Raw genomic sequence first — 25,921 nt, forward strand, 5'->3', positions numbered from 1 at the left:
GCTGAATGGAGCTCTCACCAGCCCACCACTGCCCCCTCCTAGTCTCCAAACCCATTCACAGCTGCACGGTGATCACCCAGCCTGCCCCACTAAACAGGCTGGCACGCTTCACCCTGCCAAGCCCAGACTCTCTGGGGCAAAACTCAGTGCTTTACCATGGTACCGGTCCCTTCCATGCCCCCACAAGCCACTCCAGGGTGAAAATGCAGTTGTGGAAACACATGCCCCTTTGAGTCTCCACCAGCACGGCTGAAGCACGACAGGAGTTTCAGCTAGTTAATGTACTTCATTACAGTGAGGAGACAAGGCTGGGGGAAGCTGGGAAGGACAGAACAGCCGAAGCCCTGGGATTCTGAGCCAATCTTCGCTCCCTACAGAAGGCAAAACACCCATATGCCCCTTTGATCAGGAATTTAGACATTAGGAGAGCAACCCCTGCTGATGGTCATGAAGTGCCCGGGTCCTCCGCTCAAGGCAGAGAGGGTTCTTGCTGGGCTCGTGAACAGGCTGTACAGATGCAGCAGCAAGTCGGGCACTGGGATTCGAGCTCCCCAGCTATTTTCAGGTGGCACCTCTGTGCATCAGGGTGAAAATGAAGCTGCCCAGCCTCTTGTGGCATGTGGCCACAGGGCATGCAATCTTCTTCTACCTGCAGGCAAACATAGCTGCAAGCGCTCCTGGCGACAGACCCCCAGGTTAATGGTAGTCACTGTGGGGGAATGGGGTGGGGAGCACGGTGAGGGCGGTCGTCTGTGGGGCAGGGAGAGCGGGCGTTACACACAACAGCACATTCACAGTGGAGGCGAGAGCTCCAGGCATGGTGGAAGGGAGGAGCCAAGGGGGAGGTTTCAGCTCACACATCCCTCTGATTAAAGGTCCTGTCGAGCCAGCACAAGACAGAGCCTCAGCGGAACTGCAGGGGACTGATGCGCAGCCCGATGACATCTTTGCCGATCTCTGTGACCTGGGGAGCGGAAGGGAGAAGAGGTCAGTGGTCAACAGCAAGCCAATAGGGCTGGCACAGAAGCTGCCATCAGCGCCTGCTGCGGCAGGGTCCATGCGGCTGGCCAGCGTGGGCTCCTTACCATGGTGACGCGGCAGATTTGGCCCTGGTACTCAGGGCAGTAGCAGGCCCCACTGAGCGGGCACTTCTCCACGGGCTTGCCACGGTAGATGGGCCGGTAGGAGGCAGCGCAGATGTCGAAGGGGTTGTGCATGTCATAGTTGAGCTGGTAGGTGTCGGTAGGGTTCTTCTCACAGGCAGACAAGATCTTGCGAGTCTAGGAAGGGGGAAATGCCTCAGCCATGAACACAGGGGCTGCTGCTGACTGCCCATGGCAGGAGCCACCCAGAGTGGCTGTTCCACCTGCCTCCCAAACAGCAGTGTCCACCCAGGACCCCGGGCAGACATAGGAACATCCCTTCCACTCAGCATGGGTCATCTGCCAGAGACATACAGCCTCTGCCCCCAAGATGAGGCTAACAGACCAAGCCAGCCTAGAGCTCCGCCTGCTCTCATGTGGGTGTCCCAGGGTCGCCACTCCTCTGTGATCCGCAAACTCCAGCTCAGCACGCAACCACAAACACGTACCTGCTGGGCCACCTCGGGCTTGGGGCCCAGCTCCAGGAGGCGACGAGCAAAGGTGGCAGCTGTCTTGAAGTTCTTGAGCTTGAAGAAGAGGTTGAGGGCAGTGCGGAGCACCAGGATCATGTGCACAGGCTGCAGGTTGGAGTGGGTGAAGTAGGCAGCCATCTGGTGTGGGGGGAGAGAAGCCAGCAAGTGAACAGAATTATTGCCTGCAGCAAGGGCAGCATCCCTGTCCAGCTGAGTACAAGCCCTGCCACTGCCATGGCTGCAGAACAGCTCACTCTGGCTGGCTTGGGGAGAAGCCTGCCCACTGGCCTGATAACATGATGGCCAGGTACATGCTGTTGTCAGCATCCCTCAAAAGCAGACGACCCCCCTCCCAGCCTGGCTTGGGAGACAGCTCACTGTAAGGGTCTCTTGGAAATCAAGGTAACGAAGGTCACCCAGTCATATGAGGACACTGATCTGAGGGCTCTCAAGTCCGTCTGTCACAGGCCTCACCCTCCCACCCCAGGCCAGGAGCCTGGAGCAGTTGAGGGGGAACAGCTTTTATACCTCGCAGATGCGCTTCTGCTGCTCCAGGGTCTCCTTGGGGAGCTTCTTCCTCTCAATCTCCATGGAGAGCCCCACGATGTACTCCCGGCAGATGGCAATCAGCTGCTGGGCCTGTGAGGAGGAGGAGGAACAAAGAGCAAGTCAGGCACCATTCACCCCCTGCCTTTCAAGAGGATGGATGTGGGGGGTGGGCAGAGTGGCCCCTCACCTCGGCAATCTCTTGCTTGTTGTCCACCACGAGCAGCGGCACGCTCAGCAGGATGGACCGGAACTTCTCCACTGCCTCCTCGAATTTGCCGGAGGTGGTGAGCTGGTAGCAGAGCTGCAGGCGCTGGATCAGGTCATTCAGCTTCAGGCCAACTGCTGGGAGTGCGTTCTTCAGGGTAGCTTCCTTCCTGAAGGTGGGAAAGGGGAAAAAGTCTTTGGTCTCACAGGAAGGGCAGCCAGATCATGGCAGAAGAGGTTGCCTGGCTGCACCAGGAGAACCAACCAGAAAGGACATGGCAACCAGCCCCAGGAAGGAGAGGGAAGTGACAGGATGGGACAAGATCCAAAGGAAGAGGTAGGAAGGTACCTCACTACTCACCAGTTGCGATGTGGGTATCCATACATGGAGGGGAGGCAAGGCAGGGCTTGGTAGGTGGTGCGGCCCCGGGCATAGGTCTGCAAGAACAGTTGCTTGTAGGGGCCGAAATCAGTCACTCCCACCTGGTCATGAAGGAGCTGGAGAAGAAAAGATGTACTTAGCCACTGGGTGAGAGCCATCCATGCCTGTACCCCCCCACCCACTCCATCTCAGCCAGGGGACCACAGAAACCAGTCTCAACCCACAGGAATCCCATTTCATACTCAAGACGCTAAGGGAAATAGCTCAGGACATGTACTGAACCTGTGGCAGAGACTGGAACACTGTCACCAAGCTTTAGCCACAAGACTTCCTTTCTTGGTAATGGGACTATGAGCTCCCAGTGCAGCAGAGAGGGACTGAGCCCCTCCTCCCTGTTAACACCCCAGCATGGGATGGGACCCCTGACTCCATCCTTCAGTCTCAAGGGACACCAAACTATGGCACAGACAGTATATCAGGGCCTCGAACGCCCTGCATCCACCACACCATCCTCACCCGCTGCCCCGGGAGAGGATCCATGGTGTAACTCACCCTCATGGCTGTCTCGAACGAGCCAGCCAGGACGTGATCAACAGGCAGCTGCGAGTTGTTGCACCAGACCTGAGGGAAAGCAGAAATGCATGACAGGGGGCAGCTCTGGGAGCCACCCCCAACCACACAGCAGGGCTGCAGCCAGCATCCTGCAGAGTTCCCTCACCGTGCTCCCAACTGATAATCCAGCATCACACATCAGGGGTGTGCAAGATCATTTCAGAGCAAGACAGCAAAGGGTCTGTCCCATTACCTGGGCCGGACTGGTGCCCTTGGTGGGTGGCACGAAGAACCCATCCTCTGCTCCTCCTGCTGGCCCAGCAGGGATGTCCTATGGAATCAAACAGGCATTGATCAGCTCCTGAGCACTATGGACACACACAAGCCACACCAGGCAAGGTGCCTCTGCAGCCTTGGAGACTACCACACAAGGCAAAAACAGGTGCAGCGAGGACCCTGGTGCAAGTTCACACCCCAGTTGCCCGGTCGAAGGGCTCCAGGCCTGACCTCCACAATCACTTCTAAGCAGGAGGGAGGATCAGCCTCCAGAGTCAATCAGATGAGGGACCCTGTCAATACATCCAACAGGAGACTGGATGGGGAACAGGAGTGGAAATGGGTGAAGAACTGGACTGGCTTGTCTCACAATCCAACAGCCATCAGAGCCTAGCAACCCTTCTCTCCTTCCTAGAGATCACTGCAACTGAGCCACGAGCTGCTTCCCAAAACCAGTGCCTGAGCTCACAGCCCCATACCAGTTCTGGGGGAAGGTCCAAATCCTCTTCAACTTCCCATCCACCTCCTTCTTCCAGCCCTTTCCCGACAGCTTCATCTCCAAAGCCATCCGCAGCATCCACAAAGCCATCTGCAGGACAGAACAGAACCGCAGTCAGCAACTACTTGCTGGAGGCTCCCACACTCGCGCTGTGCCCAGGCAGACTCACCTTCATCCAGTTGCAGCTCGGCATCCTCCCCCCAGCCCTCAGTGCCGACGGTGTCAATGTCGATGTCAGCAGCCATTGCACCTCCTTTGCCTAGAAGATGTCCGACAAGGTATCAGGCAGGCCCCACGACAATCCAGCTCCTGCCACCAAGCCAGGCCACAGGAAAGCTCACAGACACCTGGATGGTGGGTGAAGGGTGCCCAAGGGTTTCCCAGGGATGACTTTAACAATATCATTAATGGAACCAATGAGAAGGTAGGGGTGTAAGAATAGGACTGCTGCAGCCACTGGAGGGAAATTTAGGTTAATTTTTCCTAGTTTGATTAAAGGAGCTCCCAAGTACCTTTGCTTGCAATTGTTCCTTCAAAGAATCCTTTGGAGACAGTAAGCAGCGGCCAGTTTGTGTCTAGAGGCATGACAGGAGCAGGAGGCTGGAGCAGCTGCGCGTTGGGGTCAATATCTGGGATCTGCTCAGAGAAAGCAAAAGGGAGAGAATCACCTGCAGGCCACAACAGGAAGACCCCTCGTTTCAGCCTCAGGGAGAGGGCTGCTACTCCAGGAGGGTGCTGGTTACAGCTGCATGAGCAGAGGCCAGCTCCCACTGCCACCCTCTGCCCAAACCAGACAGAGCTGGGAACTGGCAGGAAGTGCCAACCCGTTTACCGACCGTTTCCTTCTCGGGATCAAACGTTTCCTTCAGGCTCTCAGCTTCCTCGTCCAAGCCATGGGTGGCGGCTGTGAGGTAGGCCAGGGACTCTGCAAAGGTACAGACCATTTATGGCTCTGAGGATTCCCATGCATAAGGATTTCCATGTGTGATACACACATAGTGCCTGGAGTGACTGTGCCAGTGCCTGTTGCTGGTCTCACTGCCACGGTGACATTCAAAGGAAATCAGCAGCCTGCACAGAGGTATTTTACCCTCCCAGCAGCAATCAAGTTAGGAGCAGGCAGGGTGTGCACACACACAGACACAACAGTGGTCTCTAGCAATCAAAGTGACAGGAAATCATTGATTTCAGTTCCCAGCTGTCGAATTTGCTGTGTGACTGTAAACAACTTTCTCGCTGCTCTGTGCCTCAATTTCCCCTATATATAAGTTTAGGATGACAACGCATTTGCGAAGTGCTTTGAGCAACTCAGCTGGCATGGGGAGGGGGATGCAGTGAGGGGCACACCCACTGCCCATACATGACTCTCCTGGCATATCATACCTAAGTGGTCATCTGTTCCACCTCGTAGGACACCTGGTGTCTTCTTTAGCCATAGCACTATAGTTTCATAATTTCATAGTAGGTAGGGTCAGAAGGGACCTAAGCAGATCAAGTCTGACCCCCTGCCATGGGCAGAAAAGAGTGCTGGAGTCAAACGACCCCGGCTAGGTGATTATCTAGCCTTCTTTTGAAGACCCCCAGGGTAGAAGTGAGCACCACTTGAAGTTGGTTCCAGATCCTAGCTGCCCCGACAGTGAAGTCTCCTCCTGCCTCCTGATATCTAGCCTGAATCTACTCTCAGTCAACTTATGGCCATTATTCCTTGTTGCTCCCAGTAGTGCTCGGGGGAACAGGGACCTTCCCATAGCCTTCTGGTCCCCCTTGGCCAGTTTGTAGATGGCCACCAGATCCCCTCTCAGCCTTCTCTCATGGAGGCTGAACAGGCTCAGGTCCTGTAACCTCTCCTTGTAGGGTCTGCCCTGCTGCCTCCTGATCATGCGAGTGGCCCTCCTCTGGACCCTCTCCATGTTGTCCACATCCCTCCTGAAGTGCGGTGCCCAGAACTGGACGCAGTACTCCAACTGCAGCCTGACCAGTGCCACACAGAGGGAGAGGATCACCTCCTTGGACTTGCTCGAGATGCATCTGTGGCTGCACAACAAGGTACGGTTGGTCTTCCTGACCACATCCCCACATGGGCGGCCCATGTTCATTTTGGCATCAATAATGACTCCAAGATCCTTTTCTGCTTCTGCACCGATGAGAAGGGACTTCCCCAGCCTGTAGATATGCTGCTGGTTCTTCCTCCCCAGGTGCAGCACCCTGCACCTGTCAGTACTGAATCCCATCATGTTCTCATCAGCCCACCCCTGCCTATCCACATCCGATTGCAGCCTGTCCCTCTCCTCCGGCATGCCACTTCTCCCCACATTTTAGTGTCATCCACGAATTTGAACAAGGTGCTTTTCACCCCCTCCTCTAAGTTGCTGATGAAGATGTTGAACAGTGCGGGCCCAAGGAATGAGCCCTGGAGGACCCCACTGCCCGCATCCCTCCAGGTCGAATAAGACCCACCCACCACCACTCTCTGGGTGCAACCCTCCAGCCAACTAGTGACCCATCCAACTGTGTAGGCATTGATGCCACAGTCACCTAATTTCTTAATGAGAATGGGGTGAGAGACAGTGTCGTAGATCCCACATGGGAAATGGGAGGGAAGGATACTGACTGCAGCATCTCTCCAAACCCAGGAAGCAAAGGCCCAAACAAGGCCAGTGCTGCCATACTCACTCTGCCCACAATTCTTCAGGATCCTCACTCTCTCTGCCACGTCTCCAAGGTACAGAGCATTCTGGTAGTGGCCACTCATGTCCTTACGGATCTCAGCTAGAGCAGGGAACACAGCAGTCACCACCCCCTGCAACTCTCCACCATCCCCAAACTGCTGACCCTGTCCTCCTCCTGGGGCTTGACTCAGTTCCCCCTGTCCCCTATCCGCCCCACTGCCACACGACCCACCAATTTTCATCATCTTCCGGAGCTTCTCCAGGTTGCCTGTGATGAGATAGAGGAAGGAGAGCCGGTCGAAATTTTTGGTGCGTTGGTAGCACATTTCCACGATCTGATGGTTCCCCTGCAGCAAGGCCACCTCGCCCAGCTTCTCCCAGCAGTTCTTGTCATCCAGTGCCTTGGCTGCTTCCAGGGCGATCTGACAGAGCATGGGAGAAATGGAAATGGACATGAAAGCAGAGATGTCAGAGGAACCCAGAAGGGGCATGCAATGGCTGGGTGCCAGCCTGGGGCTGAAAGGAGCAGGTTCGATTCCCCACTTCACAAAACAGGCCTAGTATGACCTTGAACAAGTCCCTCAGCAACCCAGACCCTTCCTTGTAAGGTAGGGAAAAAAAACAACACTGCCAGCCTCATGTCAGGCTTGCAAAGCTAAATACAGTCTGGCAGAGACTTCCAGTGAAAATTTGGAGGGGCGCACCAGACCGCGCTCTCCACTATAGGGCCATGTAGTTATTGAACATCCAATAGATTCCTATCTCCTCTTAGTCCCCAGGTGCAGGATCTATGATTCACTGCTCCAAGAATGGACTTTTGCCCACTGGGACCTGCGTATTAGGTCCCACAGGACCACAGGACCCATCTCCAAAGGCAGGATTGGAGAGGTGCAGGCAGACACTTCCTTTTTTTCCCCCATCCCAGCTCAGGCAGCTGCCTCACCTCAATGTTGCCGCACTCCAGGGCCAGGCTGAAGCGGGTCTTTTCATCCTTAACAAAATGCAATGCCACCTCGGGGTAGCCTTTCTTCTGCAGGTAGGCAATGATGGACTGACCCACCAGCTTGGCATTCCTCACCATGTGCAGCACCTAGCCAAGAGGAAGCCAGGAAGACAGAATGAGAATGCCACAAGGCAGGGATTCACCTATGCTTTCATATCAAGGTTGCCAGGTGCCAGGCTAGCTCCAGCCCCTCACCTCATCATACTTCCTGTTGATCAGGGCCAACTTGAACTTGAACTCAGTGGGGTCAATGGTCAGGACCCTGGGCCGGCACTCCCTGTCCAGGCAGTACACGTTGTTTCCCTTCACGCGGGTGACGTAGATTGGCAGGTCCAAGGTGCGGATGATTCCATGGTCCCTAAAGCCAGGACAAAACGGACCTGATGAGAGTGCGGGGTATACCCGGAACTTCCAACGCCAGTTAAAAATCACAGCCTCCTGGTTTTAACCTGAGTTAAGACCCATGTCAGTGCATAAGCCCTGAGCTCAGAGCTCAGCAGGTGCTTCACAGAGCAGACTCACCCAGTGGTAACCGCATATTTGATGTGGTTGCTGGTGGTATAAATGAAGACCCCGCTCTCATCCCAGGCACCGCTCTTGACCCGGATATTTTCGTGAATGTTACACAGGGACTCCAGCTTCCTGTTGCAGATCATGATGGCTGGAAGAAAGGGGCAACCCAGACAGAACAGTGAGAGATCCCACATTCACTGCATTTTTATATTTCTGCTAGAGCTACACCAGCATGGGCTAGATACAACAACCCAGGCACCAGTGAGACTGGCACACCGGACACCAGTTAACGGTCTCTCCCATTTCACCATGCAAAGCCAAGCTTCAGTGCCCCTTCCTTTTCTGGATCAGTCTCCTACAAATCCTTTTCCAGAGAACTCAGCCCAAATCCCCTTCAACAGACAAGAGTTCCTTTTCTCCTTCCACATAAATAGAGTTGCTCCTTCAGCCTCAAAGCCAAACCCAGAGTTAACCAAGGCTAGGAGCCACAGGTTGGGATGATAGGTCCAGAAGCAATAAAAGCATCATGCGCTTAACTCCTCCCTTTCTATTCTGGTCTGCTTTTCTTAGTGCCCATCACTGGGTGTCTTACCCAGGCGGAGGACTGAGACACTTGAGGGGCCATCTCTCCAGAGAGAGAACTGAACAGTGAGGAGGTAGAACTGCCCAGCTGTATCTGGGGAAGTACCAGCTGGCAGAAGGAAGTGCATCTACTAGGTGACATGGGTGGGGCTGCCCTAAACAGAAGGCTGAGAATCCTGAACAGGTGGGCATAGGAGGAAGTTGCCTTACCATGCTTAGCCAGCAGAGCCACGTGGGACATGTCAGCTGACCAGATGACATACTTCACCTTGGAGATCTTCACTGAGGCTAAAGTTCTGCAGGGAAGACAGCGATAGCATCAGTCTTCCTACGAAGCCCTTTCACAGACAGGGCCCTTGTCCGTGGGTGTTTGGCAGTGGGTATTAATAACACTCACTGCCAAACACCATGGGACCTGATTTCCAGAACACAAACCCTTTTATACTGTTCTGGCTCCACAGAAGTGCATCAGAGTGAGATTAGACTGAATTTACTCTGAAGAGCAGTGCAAAGATATATGCCCTGGGTCCATCCTATCAAGAAAAAGTCTCCCTGTGATCACTAGCACAATGGCCGAGGTATAAACTGCACCATTACTTTGCTTTTGCTTTGATCCAAACCACAGTAAACTCAGAGTGCAATCTGACACAGCCTGCAGCTAGGGCAACATGCAGAGTGCATTAATGACTGTGGCTTGTCCCCAGAGGATGTATGCCAGCAATATTACAAGATTCTGGCTCTCCCAAGAAGGAGGACCTTACCGCTTCTGCTGCACGTCGAAGAGGGTGATGGAGTCAGCATCCCTTAGCAGCAGGTTCCCAGTGCCAGCATAGAAAATCTCATCGCAGTTTGGCACCTGCACTTTCTTGGTGATCTCATTCTTCAGGTTCTTGATTAGGATCTGTCATTGGAGAGGGTGGAGAGGGTCAAGAGCACAGAGGTTCTCGGTTAGTTAGGGAAACCCAAAAGTCTTTTTTCCACAATGAAAAATCAAGTCTCCTCACTAGTCCATACGAGTAGTAAGCATTTGGTCTGCCTAGCAGTAAAAGCAGGGATCGGGGGGGGTCATTTGTGATGGGAACTGGAAAGAGAAACTTTTCCTTCTTTAGAACAGCAAAGGAACACAGAGAACAGATGAATTTGCATGTATCAATGCTTGATACATGAAAGATGGACTCGAAGTATGAAAAGCCATCCACCTGCTACTTTATCAGAGTGAAAAGAATCTGTTTTTTCCCCTCATATCCTCACTACACCTGTTTATTGTGATTTTGGGTAAAGAAGAGGGGCAGCAAGACACTTCTCCTCATCCTCAAGTAGTAAAACTCAGTCTGTCGCTATTAGCAAACTGGTAACATCTACATGCAAGTTATGTGCAAAGATGGATGGAGAAAGGTGAGAAGGTGTATGGATGGATAAGGATGGAGAAAGAGAAGGGCAGGTGGAATACAAGGAGAGAGAAAATTAAAAGGCAATGAAAAGAACAACACAGAGAAACAAACAGAAGAAGGAAGCCAGGAAAGAAAGAGCAATAAAAGCAAAATTCTGACATTACTAAGCAGTAAGTACATTGATCGTGACATAATTAAATACAACAGGAAACAGAACTTAACAGGTTTATTTTAATTTGAGGGTGGTGGAGAGGCTCAAGGGGTTTTTACTCCGGCTAGCAGGTCCGGGGAAATGTCACTAGCCCCAAATGACCATTTGCTGCACACCCCTTCCTCAGCTATTGAGGACAGGTTTTTAAAAATCAAAAACTTGCTTTTTCATCCTTGATGCAACAAAACCAGCCTGGCTGATGTCACTGTCCAACGGTGCTTCGTTTAATCTCCTGCATCACTTCCTCTAGTCTATTGTTTGGGTCTCCCAAGGGGAGTGGGGGGGAGTTTACATAACAAAGGGAGTTGACCAGAAATGGAAATCATGACAATGTTCCAATATTAGCCTTTTTAACCTTCTTTTTCACCTGACTCAGAGCCCCTTCTCCCCGGCTGTGCCCAGCCAAAACCCCGAGACCTCCAACAATCTGGTGAACCTCACTTCGCCCCCTCCCAGATATCCAAACAATACAGAGCATAGTTAATGATGACCTAAGTGCGCCCCTTACCGAATGCATGCGATCCAGGACTGCAAAACGGTTACGCGCTACCCACACAGCTGTCAGCCCGGAGGACCGCTTCCCTTCAGGGGCTGGGGACAGCAAAATGCAGGCAGTGAATAAAACCTCTGGCAGGTGCCGACAGAGACACATTAGTCAGTCTTGTCTGATTCCATCTTGGCTCTGTTAGATCAGCTGCTTCCTACTAATTCATGTTTAACCCGAGGCTATTCACAAGATTCGTTCCCTCCCCTAACACCCTTTCAGAGCTCTCCATGGCCAGTGCCAGCCCCTCTCTCTAGCCAAGGCACAAGACGAGTGGTTGCCTGTACAGCCAACGCCACCACTTGGCACAGAAGCAGGCCATCCTGAGTGACAGCACAGTCTGTCAAGCTAACGAGCAGAGCTCTGCTGGCCAAACACACTGAGCAGCAAGGGTCCCGGCTTCAATGTAAGCCTCCTCCCCCGTCCCCGCGGCTGCTACCCAGCATAACGAGCTGGAGGAGAAAGGATGCACTTCCCCCGGTGCGCAGCTGTTCCCTCCGCTTTAAATGCTAATATAAAGACAGGGCTGCATGTGTCAGAGGCACAGAGCAAACTGTACCACAGGACATGGGTCAGACGAACCCACAACAGGCTTCCTCCATGCTAAAGGATGGGAAAGGAGGCCTGGAGGGGACCAGGTAATGCAGGTATGGTAAAACAAAACTGTCTCCGTCTTGAGACACGTGCATCTTGTGGGGATGCACTGAAGACACCTCGGTCCAAACCAATCCCAGCATCAGTGTGATCCCACCACTCATCAACAGGCCAACATCCCAAAGAGTCCAGGGCAAGAGAAGGGGCATCAAGTCACATGTATACACCCCCTAGAAAGGAAGAGGGCTGCATGGTTAGAAGCAAGGCTGGAGACCTGGGATTTCTTCCTGGCTCAGCTCAGCCGTTTCCCTGGAGACAGAGAGCCATCACGTTTATACCCATTTTTATAGTGCATTAGCTCAGGTTATTACCGGCTTCTCTCAGAGTCACAAGTGAGGAGCTTCACCAATGAATGGAGATCCTCAGACTCCTGAAACATGGGTATCACTAAATCATTTTCTTTACAGCAAAAGAAATGACATCCTCCAAGGCTGCGAATACCCTTCTCTGGCTCAAAGGCCTGCACTTATGGGAGACTTAACAGAAGAGCTCAACTTGACACAGCGTATTTTCCGCTGAGCAGCACCTTGTGGGGAGTAGAAGCGGTTTGCTATTGAGAACTCTTCTGTGTGGAAGTTTAGGTTAGATATTAGGAGGAAAAAAATCACTAGGAGGGTAGTAAAATTCTGGATTGGGTTACTCAGACAGGTTGGGGACTCCCTATCCTTGGGAGTTTTTAAAACCTGGCTAGACAAAGCCCTGGCTGTGATGATCTAGTTGGGGCTGGTCCTGCTTTGAGCAGGGGGTTGGACTAGATGTGACCTCCTGAGGTCCTTCCAGCCCTCATTTTCTATGATTTTATGAATTATCCTGGGTGCATGTATCCCTTGGGTTTAGATAACTGCTTTGTGAGTACCAAAGGCAGAGGGTCAGTCTCCCAAAGAGGACTTTGGTATCAAGATTGCTCTGAGCACCTGCCCTGTGGATCCCGCAAGCCACTTGTCACTTCAACACCTCTTGACCAAAATGAACACAAACTTGAATTATGTTCTGTATTATTCAACCAACATCTAATACCACTAGGGGACTAAAAACAACCCCCTTTTGATTCCCATCTCTGCTACCCACCAGCTGACTTCATTGACAACACTCTTCTCCCCATTAGACCTGCAGAAACCAGTAAAGCAGCTAATGAGCAAGTTGGATTCTAATCTGCCTCATGCATCATGCCCCGACACTGCCAGCAAAACACTCATCGTAGAATCTTTATGGCTGTGATGACAGAGGCAGGCAGAACACAGCTGGAGTTTCAGATCCCAAATGGAACTTGTATTTAGGAGGGAGAAAAAAAAATTGTGTTTTGACTTGTAAATTGAGTGAAGCCGATCTGAAATTGGACTGAGAGAATGAACATTGGACCTTGGCAGCGTCACTTTTACAGCCACTTCTCAGAGTATAAAGCCTCTTTGAATAGAACATATCTGCTCAAAATCCATCTCCACTGACAAGCCAGGGAGGCTGCCTGCTGTGTCAAAAGGGAAAGAGGAAAGTTCCTAATAACTAAATTATAAAATATATATTTGCAGCAGTAAAGTTTGGGATGAACATGAATTTTTCAAGTCAATGTGGCCTGTGATATAGTAAGCCCAGCACCTGCCAAATGGTGTGCGCTGTTCGGGCTATGGGAAATGTGGAGAAAGAGTCCAACACACAGGCTTGGAAGAACAATGTTCTTCGCAGTGGGAGAGTGGAGATGGAGACTGATCAGGAACAAAGCAAACCAGCCCAGGCTTACCGTCAGGGTTCTGCGAGTCTGCATCTTTGGGGATGGTGTAGAGGTCATAGGTACTGTTCTCCAGGTTGCTGGCTCTCTAAGGGAAGAGAAACATAGGTATGGACTTCCCTGCTGCCCACTCATCCACAACAACATTCTTGCACTAGCATTTCTCAAAGTGTTAAGGAGGTTAACACTTTGAGAAAGGAAACCAATTAACCAGAGTGACAGAAGCCAACAGTAAAGCACTGCTAAAAGGGCAACTCATGCCTACAAACACCCAGTGAATGAGATGGTTTTATAGCTATGCAGAGATGACCATCAAAACTTGGTAAGAGAAGCATGAGTAAAGAATAACATGACAGCCTGAAAAGGGTACAGAGGAGGCTGAACATCCCTTTAGCTCAGTGCAGCAAGAAAAGGGCAGTGACATCAAGCACAGAGTGCAAAAAGCAGCTTTAAACAAATGCCCATATCAATGGCTGATACCACTCTGCTGAGGAAGGACATTTCTGATGCCAGCAGGACAGGGCTTAACACTAAAATCAAGTTAGTTTCTCCACACACTAATACAGGGGCTCTCCACCACCAGCACTGGAGTACTAAGCACTTTTAGGCTGGCTTACCGTGCAAAGCAGGACAGCATTCTCCGCTGGGTTGTACGACATGTTGAACACTGGGAACTTGGAACCGCTAAAGAGGACACACCATGAAGAGGGAAAGTTCAGCAACAGATATCGTTGGGTGCTCTCTACCAAAGTCTTTGCCACAAAGTACCCATTTGTCCCAAGAGCCTGGCTCACCTTCGCAGCTGCATGACAGCAACATCCTTGGAACTGTTGAAGTCAAGCTGACGGAGGAATCGGTCCTTCACATAATACAGCACGTTCCCATGCACAGCATAGGCAGGCCGCTCGCGCTCCAGTTTGAACACAATCATGCCACCATCATGGCCTGGAAACAAAAGACCAGGATCACTACTGGCTGTCAGGATTAAACCTGAGATGGACACATCTCAGCTGCCTGCAACACCTTTTGGCTGCATTAGCAAAGGGGACCTCATGGAAAGTACAAGGGGATCCCTACAGGCCTCCAGAAACTGGACACAAAGACTGCAGGGATGGCTGACACTCAGCATGCAATTATGACCCTGCAACCTTAACTGAATTCTGTGTGCTCCTCATTAGCAGCTGCCCCATCTCCTTCTTGTTACAGTTCCCAGTCAAGTGAGGGTCTCAGCATCTGTGTAGACCCATGTGACAGAAAGTGTGCACAGGTTCAGCAGTGTAACCAGCACAGGGTGGCTCACAGCCTGTTTGCAGTGCAATGGAGTCCAAGCATATAAACTGGAGCCCTTGGGATATTACGGTAAAAAAATAAGGTTCTCAGCTCCTCCAGGGTTTCTACAGTACACTGGAACAAGTACCAACAAGCAAAGGGAGCTCTGTCATAAATGCCCAGCAGAAACCTTTTACCCCCATAGTACAATTACAGGATAACCACTCCCCCCCACCCCAGTCTCCCACAACCTGTAAGGATCTGTTTTTACCTGCAGCAAACAGGTTGAGGTTAGGGTGAGCAGCCAACACCCAGAAGCGATCGTGATCTCGGCGGAAGGTCTGAACACCAGTGCTAAATGTGGAAGGGGGAGGACAAGACACAGAGTGAACCAGAAGCCTAGGAATGAACCCAGTTTGTAAGATGGATACAGAAGATGGTCCATCACTCATTTACACCACAGTCCTTTTCACCGGCTAAAACCAGAGGCAGAGCTCTCACCGTTTTGACATATCCCAGACGCGAATGCTCTTATCTTCCGAATTGCTGAGGATCAGTTCCTGCCGCGGGTGAAAGACTGCGCATGAGACATTGTTGTAATGTCCCCGGCAAGTGTCGACCTCCCAGGCCTTCGATTCTAAGCAAGAACATGAGAAAGTGAGGTGGGAGCACGCTTGAAAGCTCTTGTTCCTGAAGGAAATGAGCACTGTTATCAACTGGACATCCATGCCTGCTAGGCTGCAAATCCAGCTCTGGGAAGAGTTCCTCTGTTGGTCTATTAGAGGTCTGTGTTTGACAAGCCTTGAGCCATGGAACCAGTCTCATTTTTATTCAACCATCTGCCTGAGTAAGGACGAGATAAAATGGGAGGGCAGGGGAAGGGCTGGCTGAAGAGCTTGGCTTTCCCCTGTTTGCAGATGCCAACGTGCCTTTTAGACAGGGGACAAAAGAGGTATTCCCCAATGCTTCCCAGTACAGGCCCTCTGCAAGAATGTAAGGTTCCTCCTCAGGTTCATTCTATCGGTGGGGTTAGGAATAGACCAAGTTCCCACCCACTTCTTTCCATTAGGGGCTGCTCCTTACCATTCATCCGCCAGATCTTCACCTGCCGATCGTCAGCCCCAGACACAATGAGAGGCATGGTGGGGTGGAAAGCAGCCCAGTTCACCCCACGGTCATGTCCCTGAGTGAAGGGGAAAGGAGGAGTCTCTCAAACCAGGGCTCTGGCTCCATGGTGCCAATCCACAGAGCTGGAGCAGTATAGGGAGCACAGCCCACAGACTCCAAGATATGCCATGAGAGGGTATAGGTGCCATGAGCTTCATGGGCCTACTGTGCTGCTCATACCTCGTGCACACAGTTCAAGGCTACACCATGCTACGCCAGTGGGAATTATGTGAGTAATCAGAAGACGAAGAAGAGCCACTCAAGCCAGAGCACTCTACAGTTTCCTCACCATTTCCATCGGCAGTGAATTACAGGCATGTCTGCTATGCCTCATCTGCTGTAGGAACAGCAGACAAACCTCATCACCTCAGCCTCCAGTCAGTCCCAAATTGCTCTTCTTGTTAAAATCCCACGATGGGCTCACTCCTGCTAATGACAGTCATTTGTGTTGCTGAAGGCTCTGGTATGCCCGCCTCTGGACCAGGTCACCATTACACGAGCATGGGACAGGATACTGTCCCTGTCCCAAAGAGTTCAATGCCTTGCAATTTGCCATCTCCAATCTCTGGCTCTTTGCATAATTATTCTAATCTTATTCTAAGAGCTCACATAAATTCAAAGAGCTTATCATCTCCCTGCTGCTATTACTCAAACCTGTTCAAGAACCATCTGCCTGATGGGAATTACAGTAAGTAGAATAGAACAAGACACACACACACGCACACATACAGACAGTACCTCAAGAACATGCTTCACAACTGCATCCGTAGTCCCAAACAAATCCACACCAGTTATTCCCCGGACATCCGACTCCACAGCTCCAGGGGACAGGTTCTTCTTCCTTAGGCCTTCAAGGGGGAAGGAGAAAGCAGGATGGCGGAAGCAAAAATATAGTTACCAAGACACTGATAGTAACACAGGGCCCACAAAGACAATCTGCATGTATCTTAAGGTGGAGATGAGGAGTTTGAAAGGAAAGGAGAGAGTGAGAGAGAGAGAGAGATCAAGGACAAGTTCAAACCAGATCCACAGAGAGAAAGATTGCAATGAAGCACACCCACCAGATGACAGCCTCAGCTCATCAGGATGGATAAGCAGAGATGCCGCACAGAAAGGGATACCATCACTGCAATGTTTAACCCCTGGTTCAAGCTTGGACCTTTTAGGGGGTTTTCACCTGGGCCAGCCTGACAGCAGCTCTTGCTCTCATCCTTTGCTTGTGGACTTGGACCATTTGTGTGGACACCTGCTCTCTTAAGACTATTCCTGAAATGTGGAAATACTTCTTGCGCTGTCTTTAAAACCACTGTGGTGTCTGCAACTTATCCAAATTACCAGGGGCTGTGGAAAGATGAAGCTCTTCTGGAGGAGGTAAATAAGGAGGGAAGTGCTAAGAACCCACAGTTCTAACAGGCCTTAAATGAGCTCTCTGGGAGTTCAGCCCCTCAGAAGTCAGCCCAGAATTCACAAGCAGCTCCCCCAAGTTGGATGCGTTTGTAACACACCGTAAATAGGATATTCTAGTCATTCCATGACCTGATCAGCAGCAATTGGAAAGGACTGCCATCTGGTGGGAGCATATCTAGAGAGCCTTAAAAGTAATATATCCACCCCAACCCATCCCACCCAAACAAGATGGCAGAACCTTGAACTTGTGGGGTTTATGTAAGGAGGGAAACCTTGTGAATGAGAAACCCATAGCACTGACATTTGCTTCTTCTGGAGACCAACATGAGAGCTGAACTGTTTTGGCAAGCCAGTGCTCAAGAACCAAGCATAAACCAGAAGATTCCCGCAGCTGGCCTTTGGAGGCGAGTATAGATCCTCCTATTTTTTAAAATGAAGTGGTGCCTTTCTATGTATTGCAAAATATCATAGGAATAAGTGTTTTGAAACCACAACCACCTATTTCTTTAAGTCCTATGCTGCTTTACATTATTCTTTCCAGGACATAGTGACTACAAAAGGGCGGCAAAACTACCTTCTACCCAAAGTGCCAAAACATTTCTCCATCAGAAGCTGAAAAGGAAAGAGCAGGAAGAAACATTTATCATCAAATGAGAGGCTGGAGATATGTCTGCAAAGAAAGGGGCAACAAGTTTTCAAACAGGCTTTTCAATTTAAAATAGTTGACAACGAGACCACCATTCAAGATCCAGGAGGCAAAACTAACCAAGATCAAAGTGAAACCAATTCTGCTTGTGATACTGCCCATGATAAGCCAAGTGGAAAAAGACAGCACTGATGGCAACAAGCAAGTTACTTCTTTTTAAATTTCCATCTCTGATCTTCCAGATATTAGTAATGCAGGGAATATTTTAGAGAAGGTTCCAGTCCTGACAAGTCCCTTTGACAAGGTTAGTCTAGTGAGATTTGCACGTGGATCAGTAAATCAAAACCAAATGGGAGCATTTCACACACTGAATTGCAGAGGTGCACACAGATGGTCCAGATGAAAATGGAGAGCTTGAATGGTTGAGCGGAAGCTTCTAATGAGCTGACACAGATTGACCCAGAAAGGGGAAAGGACAATGCACACACACACAATTCAGAAGAGGAAACAGAAGACTTGTAGAAGAAGTGATACTTCAGCCTTTGGCAAGCCAACAGAATGGGACTGAAACAACAGGTGGAAAATTTCTGGGGCAACTGCACAAATCCAGAGGGAAGGCAGGACACCTGCAGAATGTACCAGCTTCCTGTGTTGCTCTGGGGAGGGAGGCAGAGAAAGAAGGGCTTGTAGCAGAACAGACATTAGATGTTCTGAACAGAACAGTTAAGTAAGAGGTCGAGAAAGGAGCCTGGGCTCAACATGCACAACAGCATTCAGATAAAAAAGCAGGTGTTAAGAGAGGCTGCTGATGACTGAGGAGAGCACTAGGAAAAAAAGGATTAAACACTAGCTTAACACACATAACTTGATGGACTGGGGGGTGAGAGAGGGAGAGAGAGTTCCTAAGAGGTCAGACGTTCCTACAGTCTCCTTTCCTGGGATGCACTGGCTGGAGCCACAGAGGCACTGCAACAACCTGGCAGCTTGAGCAAAGGACTGTATTAGCTACAAGGGCATCAGGTATCTAGGCTGCCCTCTCCTGTCCCCCATCCACAGCTGCATACCAAGGGGCTGAGGGAGGAGACTGAACAAGGGTGCTTGAGATTTTGACCAACTGCTTCCCCTTGAGCTCGTATTCTTTCTTCCTGCCTAATCCATCTGCATTCACAACTATCCAACAGTGTAGTTACGGGGCTGGGTGTTGTAGGAAAGGGTCCATCAGCATCACTACATGCTGACCAATGAGCTTGCAGCAAGACTGTCTGCCCCAAAGCACCCTCAAGGAAAGGATAGTGCCACCTCTGTGCTGCTCTCTGCCCCAACACCCTGTACTCTGGGTCTTTTCACTAGAAAGATAGGATTGCAGCTAAGCCCTCAGGCTGATGTTCCCTGCTTGGTGATTGATCACCCAGCTCTACTGACCTAGACCCTGACAGACCAGGTTTCCTGCTAAGCAGCAGATGTAAGCTCTCGCCAACTGAGAGACAGAGTAAAGAGAAGCTGGTGTGTTTATTTTCCAGTAAAAATTAAAGCATTCCTATTTCAGGATAGTGAGAAGAGTGCCTTCCTTCTGGGTTAATGGTTACAGAGAGGCAGACAATACAGGTTATTTTGTGAACTCTGGGGTTAATGTTAGTGTCACAAGCAAGAGGTTTCACTCTACAGCACCGGTGATCATGTTACAACACAGCTTTTCATGCAATTTAATATGGCAGCTGGAAACCAGCTCCTTCTGGCTACGTTCACACACTCTCTCTCAGGAGATCAGCAGAACAAGGGCCCTTTAATTCTGAACAAGGACGTCATGCTGCAAAAGGATGCTGAGCTGACAACCATGGAAAGAGAAAGCCTCTATCCACAGAAGCAGAGCACAGGTAAAAACAGGGGACCTTTCCTCACACTGACTGCACTCCAAGTACTGGACTCTCTGTGGCCCATATATAACTTGGCCTCATTGTTCAAACTGTCAAAAAGGTAGCATCTCTGGTGTTGGTTCAAATCACTGGACTGTCAGGCACCAGGAGAGGAAGTAAGACTCCCCCACCTCATTTCTCCAGGGGCAAGCAACTGATATCTGAGACTCCAAGTGCTGCCGGGGGTTCACAAGTCCTGCTGAAGCCAATGGGAGCTGTAGGCACCCACCACCACTCAGGACTAGTGCTAGGGCCTTCCTTGACTGCTAGATGCTTCTGCATCTCTAGTGTTGGTCAGCAACCCGTAAGGGACAAGAAATGTTCCCAAAGGCCCCTCTGTGTAAGAGTTCAGCTGAGGACAGAACTTGTAGTGGTGCTGGCCATGCAATAAGCCCATTTCAAACCAGTATCCCATTTATTCTCACTTTGCTCTCCCACTAACAGACTCTCCTTCCAGTGCTTAAATGGAGTGACATCTAAGTCAATAACTCAGCATGTACAGCAGAGTCCCTAAAGCCTCTTCATGACAGACCAGCTGGAGAAAATGCTGTTCCATCTCCAAATGTATTTGGGTGCCAGAACTCTGCTGAGAGAGAGTGGGTAAAAGCAACAGTGAGCTTACTGGTGGAACAGATGTTACACTCCCCATGCTGGCAGTAGAGAGAAGGGACAGGTCATAAATGATGAGAGCCTGTCCTTAGCCCCTACTGTTGACACTGCTGGTCATTTCTGAACGTGTTCTACAAAAGGAAGTGACTCGCCCAGCCAAAACTGCAATGGTGAAAGTGGCAGGTGAGGGATAGGGGCCTGAGCTTAGCTCTAGAACAACCTTGAGTGTAGCAATATTGCCAGTACTGTTCCTAGACCAGATCCTACCTCCTCTCCTTCAGTGACTCACCTGCCTCTCAACATTTGTTACGCTCTCTCCACAGGGTACTTAGCCTCTCTCATGAGATCTTAAGAATGTTTCATTGACATTTCTTAATTACCCCCACAGAATCAGCATCATCTTATAAACAGGTCATAGCGAAACACAGAAGAGCCAGAAACACCACCCAGGAGTTCTGATACCCAGCTCCCTACTCTCATCTCTGTGCTGTACTCCGTCTTTGAGAAAGGGACATAGGTAAACTAGGAACCATTCCAGGAGTCAGCATTCTCCATGATAACCTCCTCCCTTTGTTCCTAACACATATGACAGCACAAATCAGATCCTCTCCTTATTTAATGCAGAGGCCATTTTAGAGATAACAGTGAATAAGTCACTGCTGTCTCCATGACCCTGTTTATTCCAGAACAATTCCCCTAGGATAAAGATGACCCATGGACCCCTTCTGCATGGCCAATCTCCCCCTTAGTATAGAGAAAAGGGACTGTGCTACATCCCTCCTGGATAAAAGTACTCATCGCCCACATGGCTGATCAGACTGAGACACTTAAAGAAGACTGAAGAAAACAGATCACAGTCTAGAGAACTGCTGGGCTCAAAGACACAGCAACTGTCTGATTTGTTACTTCTTCCTCGCTTTCCTTTCAGTAATTGCAGTTTTTAGCTTGGCTTAGCCACTGGACGCCCCCTCGACTTGGGCAGCTCACCAGAAATATCCCAAACGCGCACAGTCTGATCCAAGCTGGCTGACACTACCAGGTCTTCCGAAGGGTGGAACTGGGCGCACATCACATAGTGGTTGTGTCCTGTCAGCACACTGCGAGAAAAGGGACAGAAAATAACACTGAAACCAAGGAGGCAGCAAAACATTCTCTGATCCAAACTAGCATTTAAAAGCTGAATCTGGTAAGGATCAAGGATACGAGGGGATGGGTGGTGAAGAGGGTACAGAAGAGAAATGCACTTCTGCAGGGAATCAATGCATAGGTGACACCAGTTTTTAATAGCTTAAAATTGATAGCTATTATCAATTATCTGCGTGAGCAAGCATTAAAATATCCATTTAAAAAAAAGGGAAATTCCCACATTAAAAGAACTGCATGTAGACATATTCTGACAGTCTTGCCTAAGGTTCAAGAATGCTCATATTTCTATTATGTCTACAGTGTCAGGTGTCTTTACCATACGCAGGTTCTGGATTGCCAGTTCCAAACCCGGATGGTTTGATCATCCGATGCACTCAGAATCCAGGGGTATTCCTAAACAGACAAGACATTTAATATTACCTACTTGAAATGCCACGTACACCCACAAACATGGTCTGTAGCTTAGCCAGAGGCAGCCATAAGACTCTGTGCTTAGCTGGGTTAGGTGTCCCAAAGAATAATTATGAAAAAACAAAGGTGAAAAAAGCAATGGCTCAACTGCTACATAACATACAGCACCACTTGCTTTCAACAAGTATCTTATGTATCTGTGGGGCACTGATACATCACGGTTTCCACAAGTATCTGCTTCAGATCAAATGGACACTACTGAGAATTTCATAGATTCACAGACTGTAAGGCCAGAAGGGACCTCAGAAGATAATCGGATCCAGCTCCTGCACCAAGCAGGAAAGATAACTGGGGGTCAGGTGACCCCAGCAAGGTGACTGTCTAGTTTCCTCTTGAAGATTTCTTAGGAAGACTGCAATCCACAGTTTACACATGACAGTGGTATGGAATAAAACATCTTTGAAATGCTGAAGATTAAAGTTGTATTCAAGCATCTGCCTTGCCAGGGGACTGATGTGCATTTTTGCATGTTGACACATTCCAGCGAACAGCTTTTCTTTACTGTTCTCCGTAAACATCAGCCATGTTATTTCCAAATGCACAAACAAATGGCCAGCAGGAAAAAATAGACCCAATCCCTGTCTGTGCTCCAAATGATGCCACCGGGAACAAAAAACCCCTTTCAGTGAGTAGTACTAATTGTCCCTGTGAATTATTTCATATATGAAGCATCTCAGAGGCAGGAATCAGGACTTTCTTTACAACTGAATAGCACTCAGCATACTGTGTTAATCCAGGACCCTAGTTTTCTCCAATTTAAAAAAAAACACCCCAATTTCTAGATTTAAAAAAAGCAACCCAAAATCCACATCTTTCTGTGATTAAAAATGAAAACCACTAATATATAGATATCCATAGTGCTGTTTCATTCTAATCACAGAATGAATGTGGATTTTGGGTCACTTTTTTAAACCACAAATTGGGGATTTTTTTTTTTTTTAATCAGAGAAAACCAGGAACCCCAGTGCTTACTACCATGAAAGAAAAGCAGACAGAGATTGTTTCCTGTACAGAAAATGAGGCAAGGTGCATAACAATGACTTATATTGCAAGTTACACTGCAGGAAAACTTACATGGTGGAAGAAGGTGGTACGAATGTAATCCAGGTGTCCCAGCAGGGTGAAAAGGCAGCGGCGTAGCTTATAATTCCAGACCTAATGATAAAACAAAACACTGTGAGAGGCTTGTCAAACTTGGCCCCGATCCTTGCTGTCAACTTGTTTTGGACCTGCAAGAAGCCAGCTGCCCCACAGGCTGGTCTCTTTCATTTTACATGACCTGAGTCAAGCAAGAAACAGATCTCATCACTAAGTTCAGCTCCCCATGATGCCTTCCTGAGCTCAACTTCACCATTTCCATTGTCTTTTGATTTTTTATTATTAGGCTCTAAGCTTGCACGCATGTTTCACATATTTTACAGCTTTCCCATGCTCTATTGCACACCCTGACTCTTTGGACAATGGGAAGTAGGAAGTTTTACCTTGATTTTGTAGTCATCACCTCCAGAGACAAAGAGAGGTTGCTGTTTGTGGAAATCTATACCTCGGACAGGTCCTGCAAGGGGAAATGGGACAAGTGAGACACAGGGATAGAACTAATAGTTACTCAGCAGTCAGCACAAGCCATCACTTCACTTGAAGATGAGTGCAGGTCTATCACTTCCTACTGCATTTCAATGGATGAAGTAATGCCTCAAAGTGACAGAGCAGCTTCCTAAGACCTCCTCAGAGCAAGTTTTCTTCTCTCTACTGGGCTTTCCTAGCCACATCAATATAATACCTAAGAATCTATTACACAACCAATTAATCTATCCTTACAACACCCCTGTGAAGCAAAGCAGCATTATCTCCATGATACAGCTCAGGAACAGTGCAGAGAGCAAGTAATTTTCCCAAAGCCAGAGACAGAATATGCAACACAGCTGGAATTAGAAACTAGACCTGGAAGCCCAAACCTGGGAATCAAGTAAAAGATCACGCGTCCTCCCTTCACGTGCTTGTCATTTTCTGCAAAGTGCCTGCTGCACTTCAGTCTCTTCCTGAAGTGTTATCTCCTACACCCCACCCCACCCCTACCCCAGCTCACACACTCACCATCGTGCTCATCAAATTTGTCAATGAGGGTGCACATCCGGTAATCCCACAACTGGATCACTCCATTGTGCAAACTTGTTAGGATCCAGGGCCTCTTCGGGTGAAAGCTGAGCCCTAAAACAGACAGACATAGAGATACATAGTGGTCAAGTCTTCAGTTAAGTGCAGTCTCTGGAGGCAAAGACAGCAGTGGAAGCAGGGAAGAACCAGTCCTCTAGACCTGCCAGGTCTCAAACATGGGATACAAGTGGCTGTCAAACTCCCAAAAGGGAAGCATGCAAACCTACCTTGCTGGGAGGTTCATAGGTCATAGCTCCTGAGAGATTTATTGCATCATAGTTCTGATACAAATGACTTTCAGCAATAAGAACAAGGAGGCATTAGATCTCTATGAAAATGTGGAAATAAACCTGGCACAGCCCATGGGAGATGCTTAAAAAGTACATCCTCAAGCACTACACAGAGCATGATCATCATCATCAGTGTTAATTTTCAGGCACTTCTTATCTTGACCCAAAGGGGCCTCAGGGTGGGTAGACGTCATGGAATCACAGACAATAAGCGTGGGAAGGGACCTCAAAATGTCAAATCTAATCCAAGCCCCTGCTCCAACTCCATCATCCCAGCCAAAGCTTTGTCTAGCCGGGTCTTTAAAACCTCCGAAAATGGAGATGCCACCATCTCTCTTCCAATGCTTCACCACGTTCCTAATAAGACAATTTTTCCTAATATCCAACCTAAACCTCCCTTGCTGCAAGTTAAAAGCATTGCTCCTTGTTCTGTCATTTTCCAAAAAGAAAAAAAAAAATTCAGGTCCTTCCAAGGAGCCACAATCAGGCACCTAAAAGCTCCATTGAAAACATCAGCTAAGGGCTCCAAGACAACGGTAGGCTGCTTTACTCCCACGTGCCACCAATGACTTTCTTTAAAGCCTTCCAGCATTGCAGGGATGGATGAGCAGACAGAAGGCAGCCAGAACTTAAAACCAACTGTCAGCGGTGGTAAAAGAAAGGGTAAAAGATATAACTGACATCTACAGTCCATGAGCTCATAACATGGGCCTAGAAACAGTGATGAGCTAACAGTTAACAAACATTAACAGAAACCAGACCCGGCAGTTTCAAGAGACCGGTGCTGCTAACCAGGACCTGGGGCTGCAGTGGGAATGAAAACAGCATACATGACCCCTGATCCCAGCTGAGAGGAACAGATGCTGGGGCAGCTGCAGAGAGCAAAGGCAGAGGCTGGGACAGGAGGCAGCGGTGGGGGGGAAAGAGGAACCAAGGTCAGGTTTGGGGTGTGGGGGAACCCACGGGAGGCAAAATAGCTTGGAAGGGGCATGGAAAATGGGATGTAGGTAGGGGATGAATATGGGGAAGAGTGGGGCTGGGGCATGCATGTGGGGGGGGGGAAGGGCGTTGGGATGGGCCCGATCCTGGGAGGCGCTGGGTTGGGTGGAGGGGTGTTGCTGAGATGGGCCAGATCCTAAGAGGCCCCGAGTTGGGGGAGGCGCCTGGAAATGGGGGGGGACGGGGGACAGAGTGCTGCGATGGGCCCGATCCTGAGATGCGCCGTGTTGAGGGAGGGGCCTGGACTTGGGGAGAGGGGGGAAGGAGACAGGGTGCTGGGATGGGCCCGATCCCGGGGGAGGCCCCGTCACCTTTCACCCGGGCCGACTTGGTCTCGAACTTGGTGAGCATCGCGCACCGTCCCCACTGCCCTCGGCCTCCACGTCGGCACTGGAACTGCCTCACACCACCACTTCCGCTTCCGCCCCGGCCCGCCGGAACCATAGAGAGTAAGTCCTCCGGGGCGGAAGGAAGGGGCAGGTA

At 49.8% G+C, this 25,921-nt stretch overlaps 1 protein-coding gene across 1 annotated transcript; it reads right to left on the reverse strand.

Moving 5' to 3' along the window:
* Positions 1-266: 266 nt before the first annotated feature.
* Positions 267-25,891, reverse strand: COPA (coat protein complex I subunit alpha). Its single transcript, XM_090050463.1, has 33 exons — positions 25,750-25,891; positions 24,090-24,203; positions 23,477-23,550; positions 23,070-23,150; positions 21,841-21,917; positions 21,366-21,475; positions 16,542-16,651; positions 15,720-15,819; positions 15,138-15,273; positions 14,908-14,990; positions 14,162-14,312; positions 13,985-14,051; positions 13,380-13,455; positions 10,955-11,037; positions 9,606-9,745; positions 9,055-9,140; positions 8,272-8,410; positions 7,945-8,107; positions 7,690-7,836; positions 6,979-7,168; positions 6,751-6,846; positions 4,914-5,002; positions 4,590-4,713; positions 4,247-4,336; positions 4,058-4,167; positions 3,556-3,633; positions 3,303-3,371; positions 2,730-2,866; positions 2,352-2,538; positions 2,144-2,254; positions 1,592-1,753; positions 1,086-1,280; positions 267-964 (listed from the first exon to the last, which is right to left on the reverse strand). The coding sequence occupies exons 1-33, from the start codon at positions 25,880-25,882 to the stop codon at positions 905-907; spliced, it is 3,768 nt and encodes a 1,255-aa protein (XP_089906589.1). The 5' UTR covers positions 25,883-25,891; the 3' UTR covers positions 267-904.
* Between the last annotated feature and the right edge of the window lie 30 nt (positions 25,892-25,921).

Source organism: Crocodylus siamensis, chromosome 6, assembly GCF_052110815.1.
Source record: "Crocodylus siamensis isolate JL-2025a chromosome 6, ASM5211081v1, whole genome shotgun sequence".
Lineage (NCBI taxonomy): Eukaryota > Metazoa > Chordata > Crocodylia > Crocodylidae > Crocodylus > Crocodylus siamensis.

Bases quoted from the DNA above. Each gene is read 5' to 3' on its own strand.
- COPA (XM_090050463.1), bottom strand. From the start codon at position 25,882: ATGGTTCCGGCGGGCCGGGGCGGAAGCGGAAGTGGTGGTGTGAGGCAG. The intron at 13,456-13,984 runs GTAAGCCAGCCT...CTCTTCCCTTAG, and splicing joins ATGCTGTCCTGCTTTGCACG to AGAGCCAGCAACCTGGAGAA. The intron at 9,746-10,954 runs GTAAGGGGCGCA...CTCCAATGACAG, and splicing joins TCCTGGATCGCATGCATTCG to ATCCTAATCAAGAACCTGAA.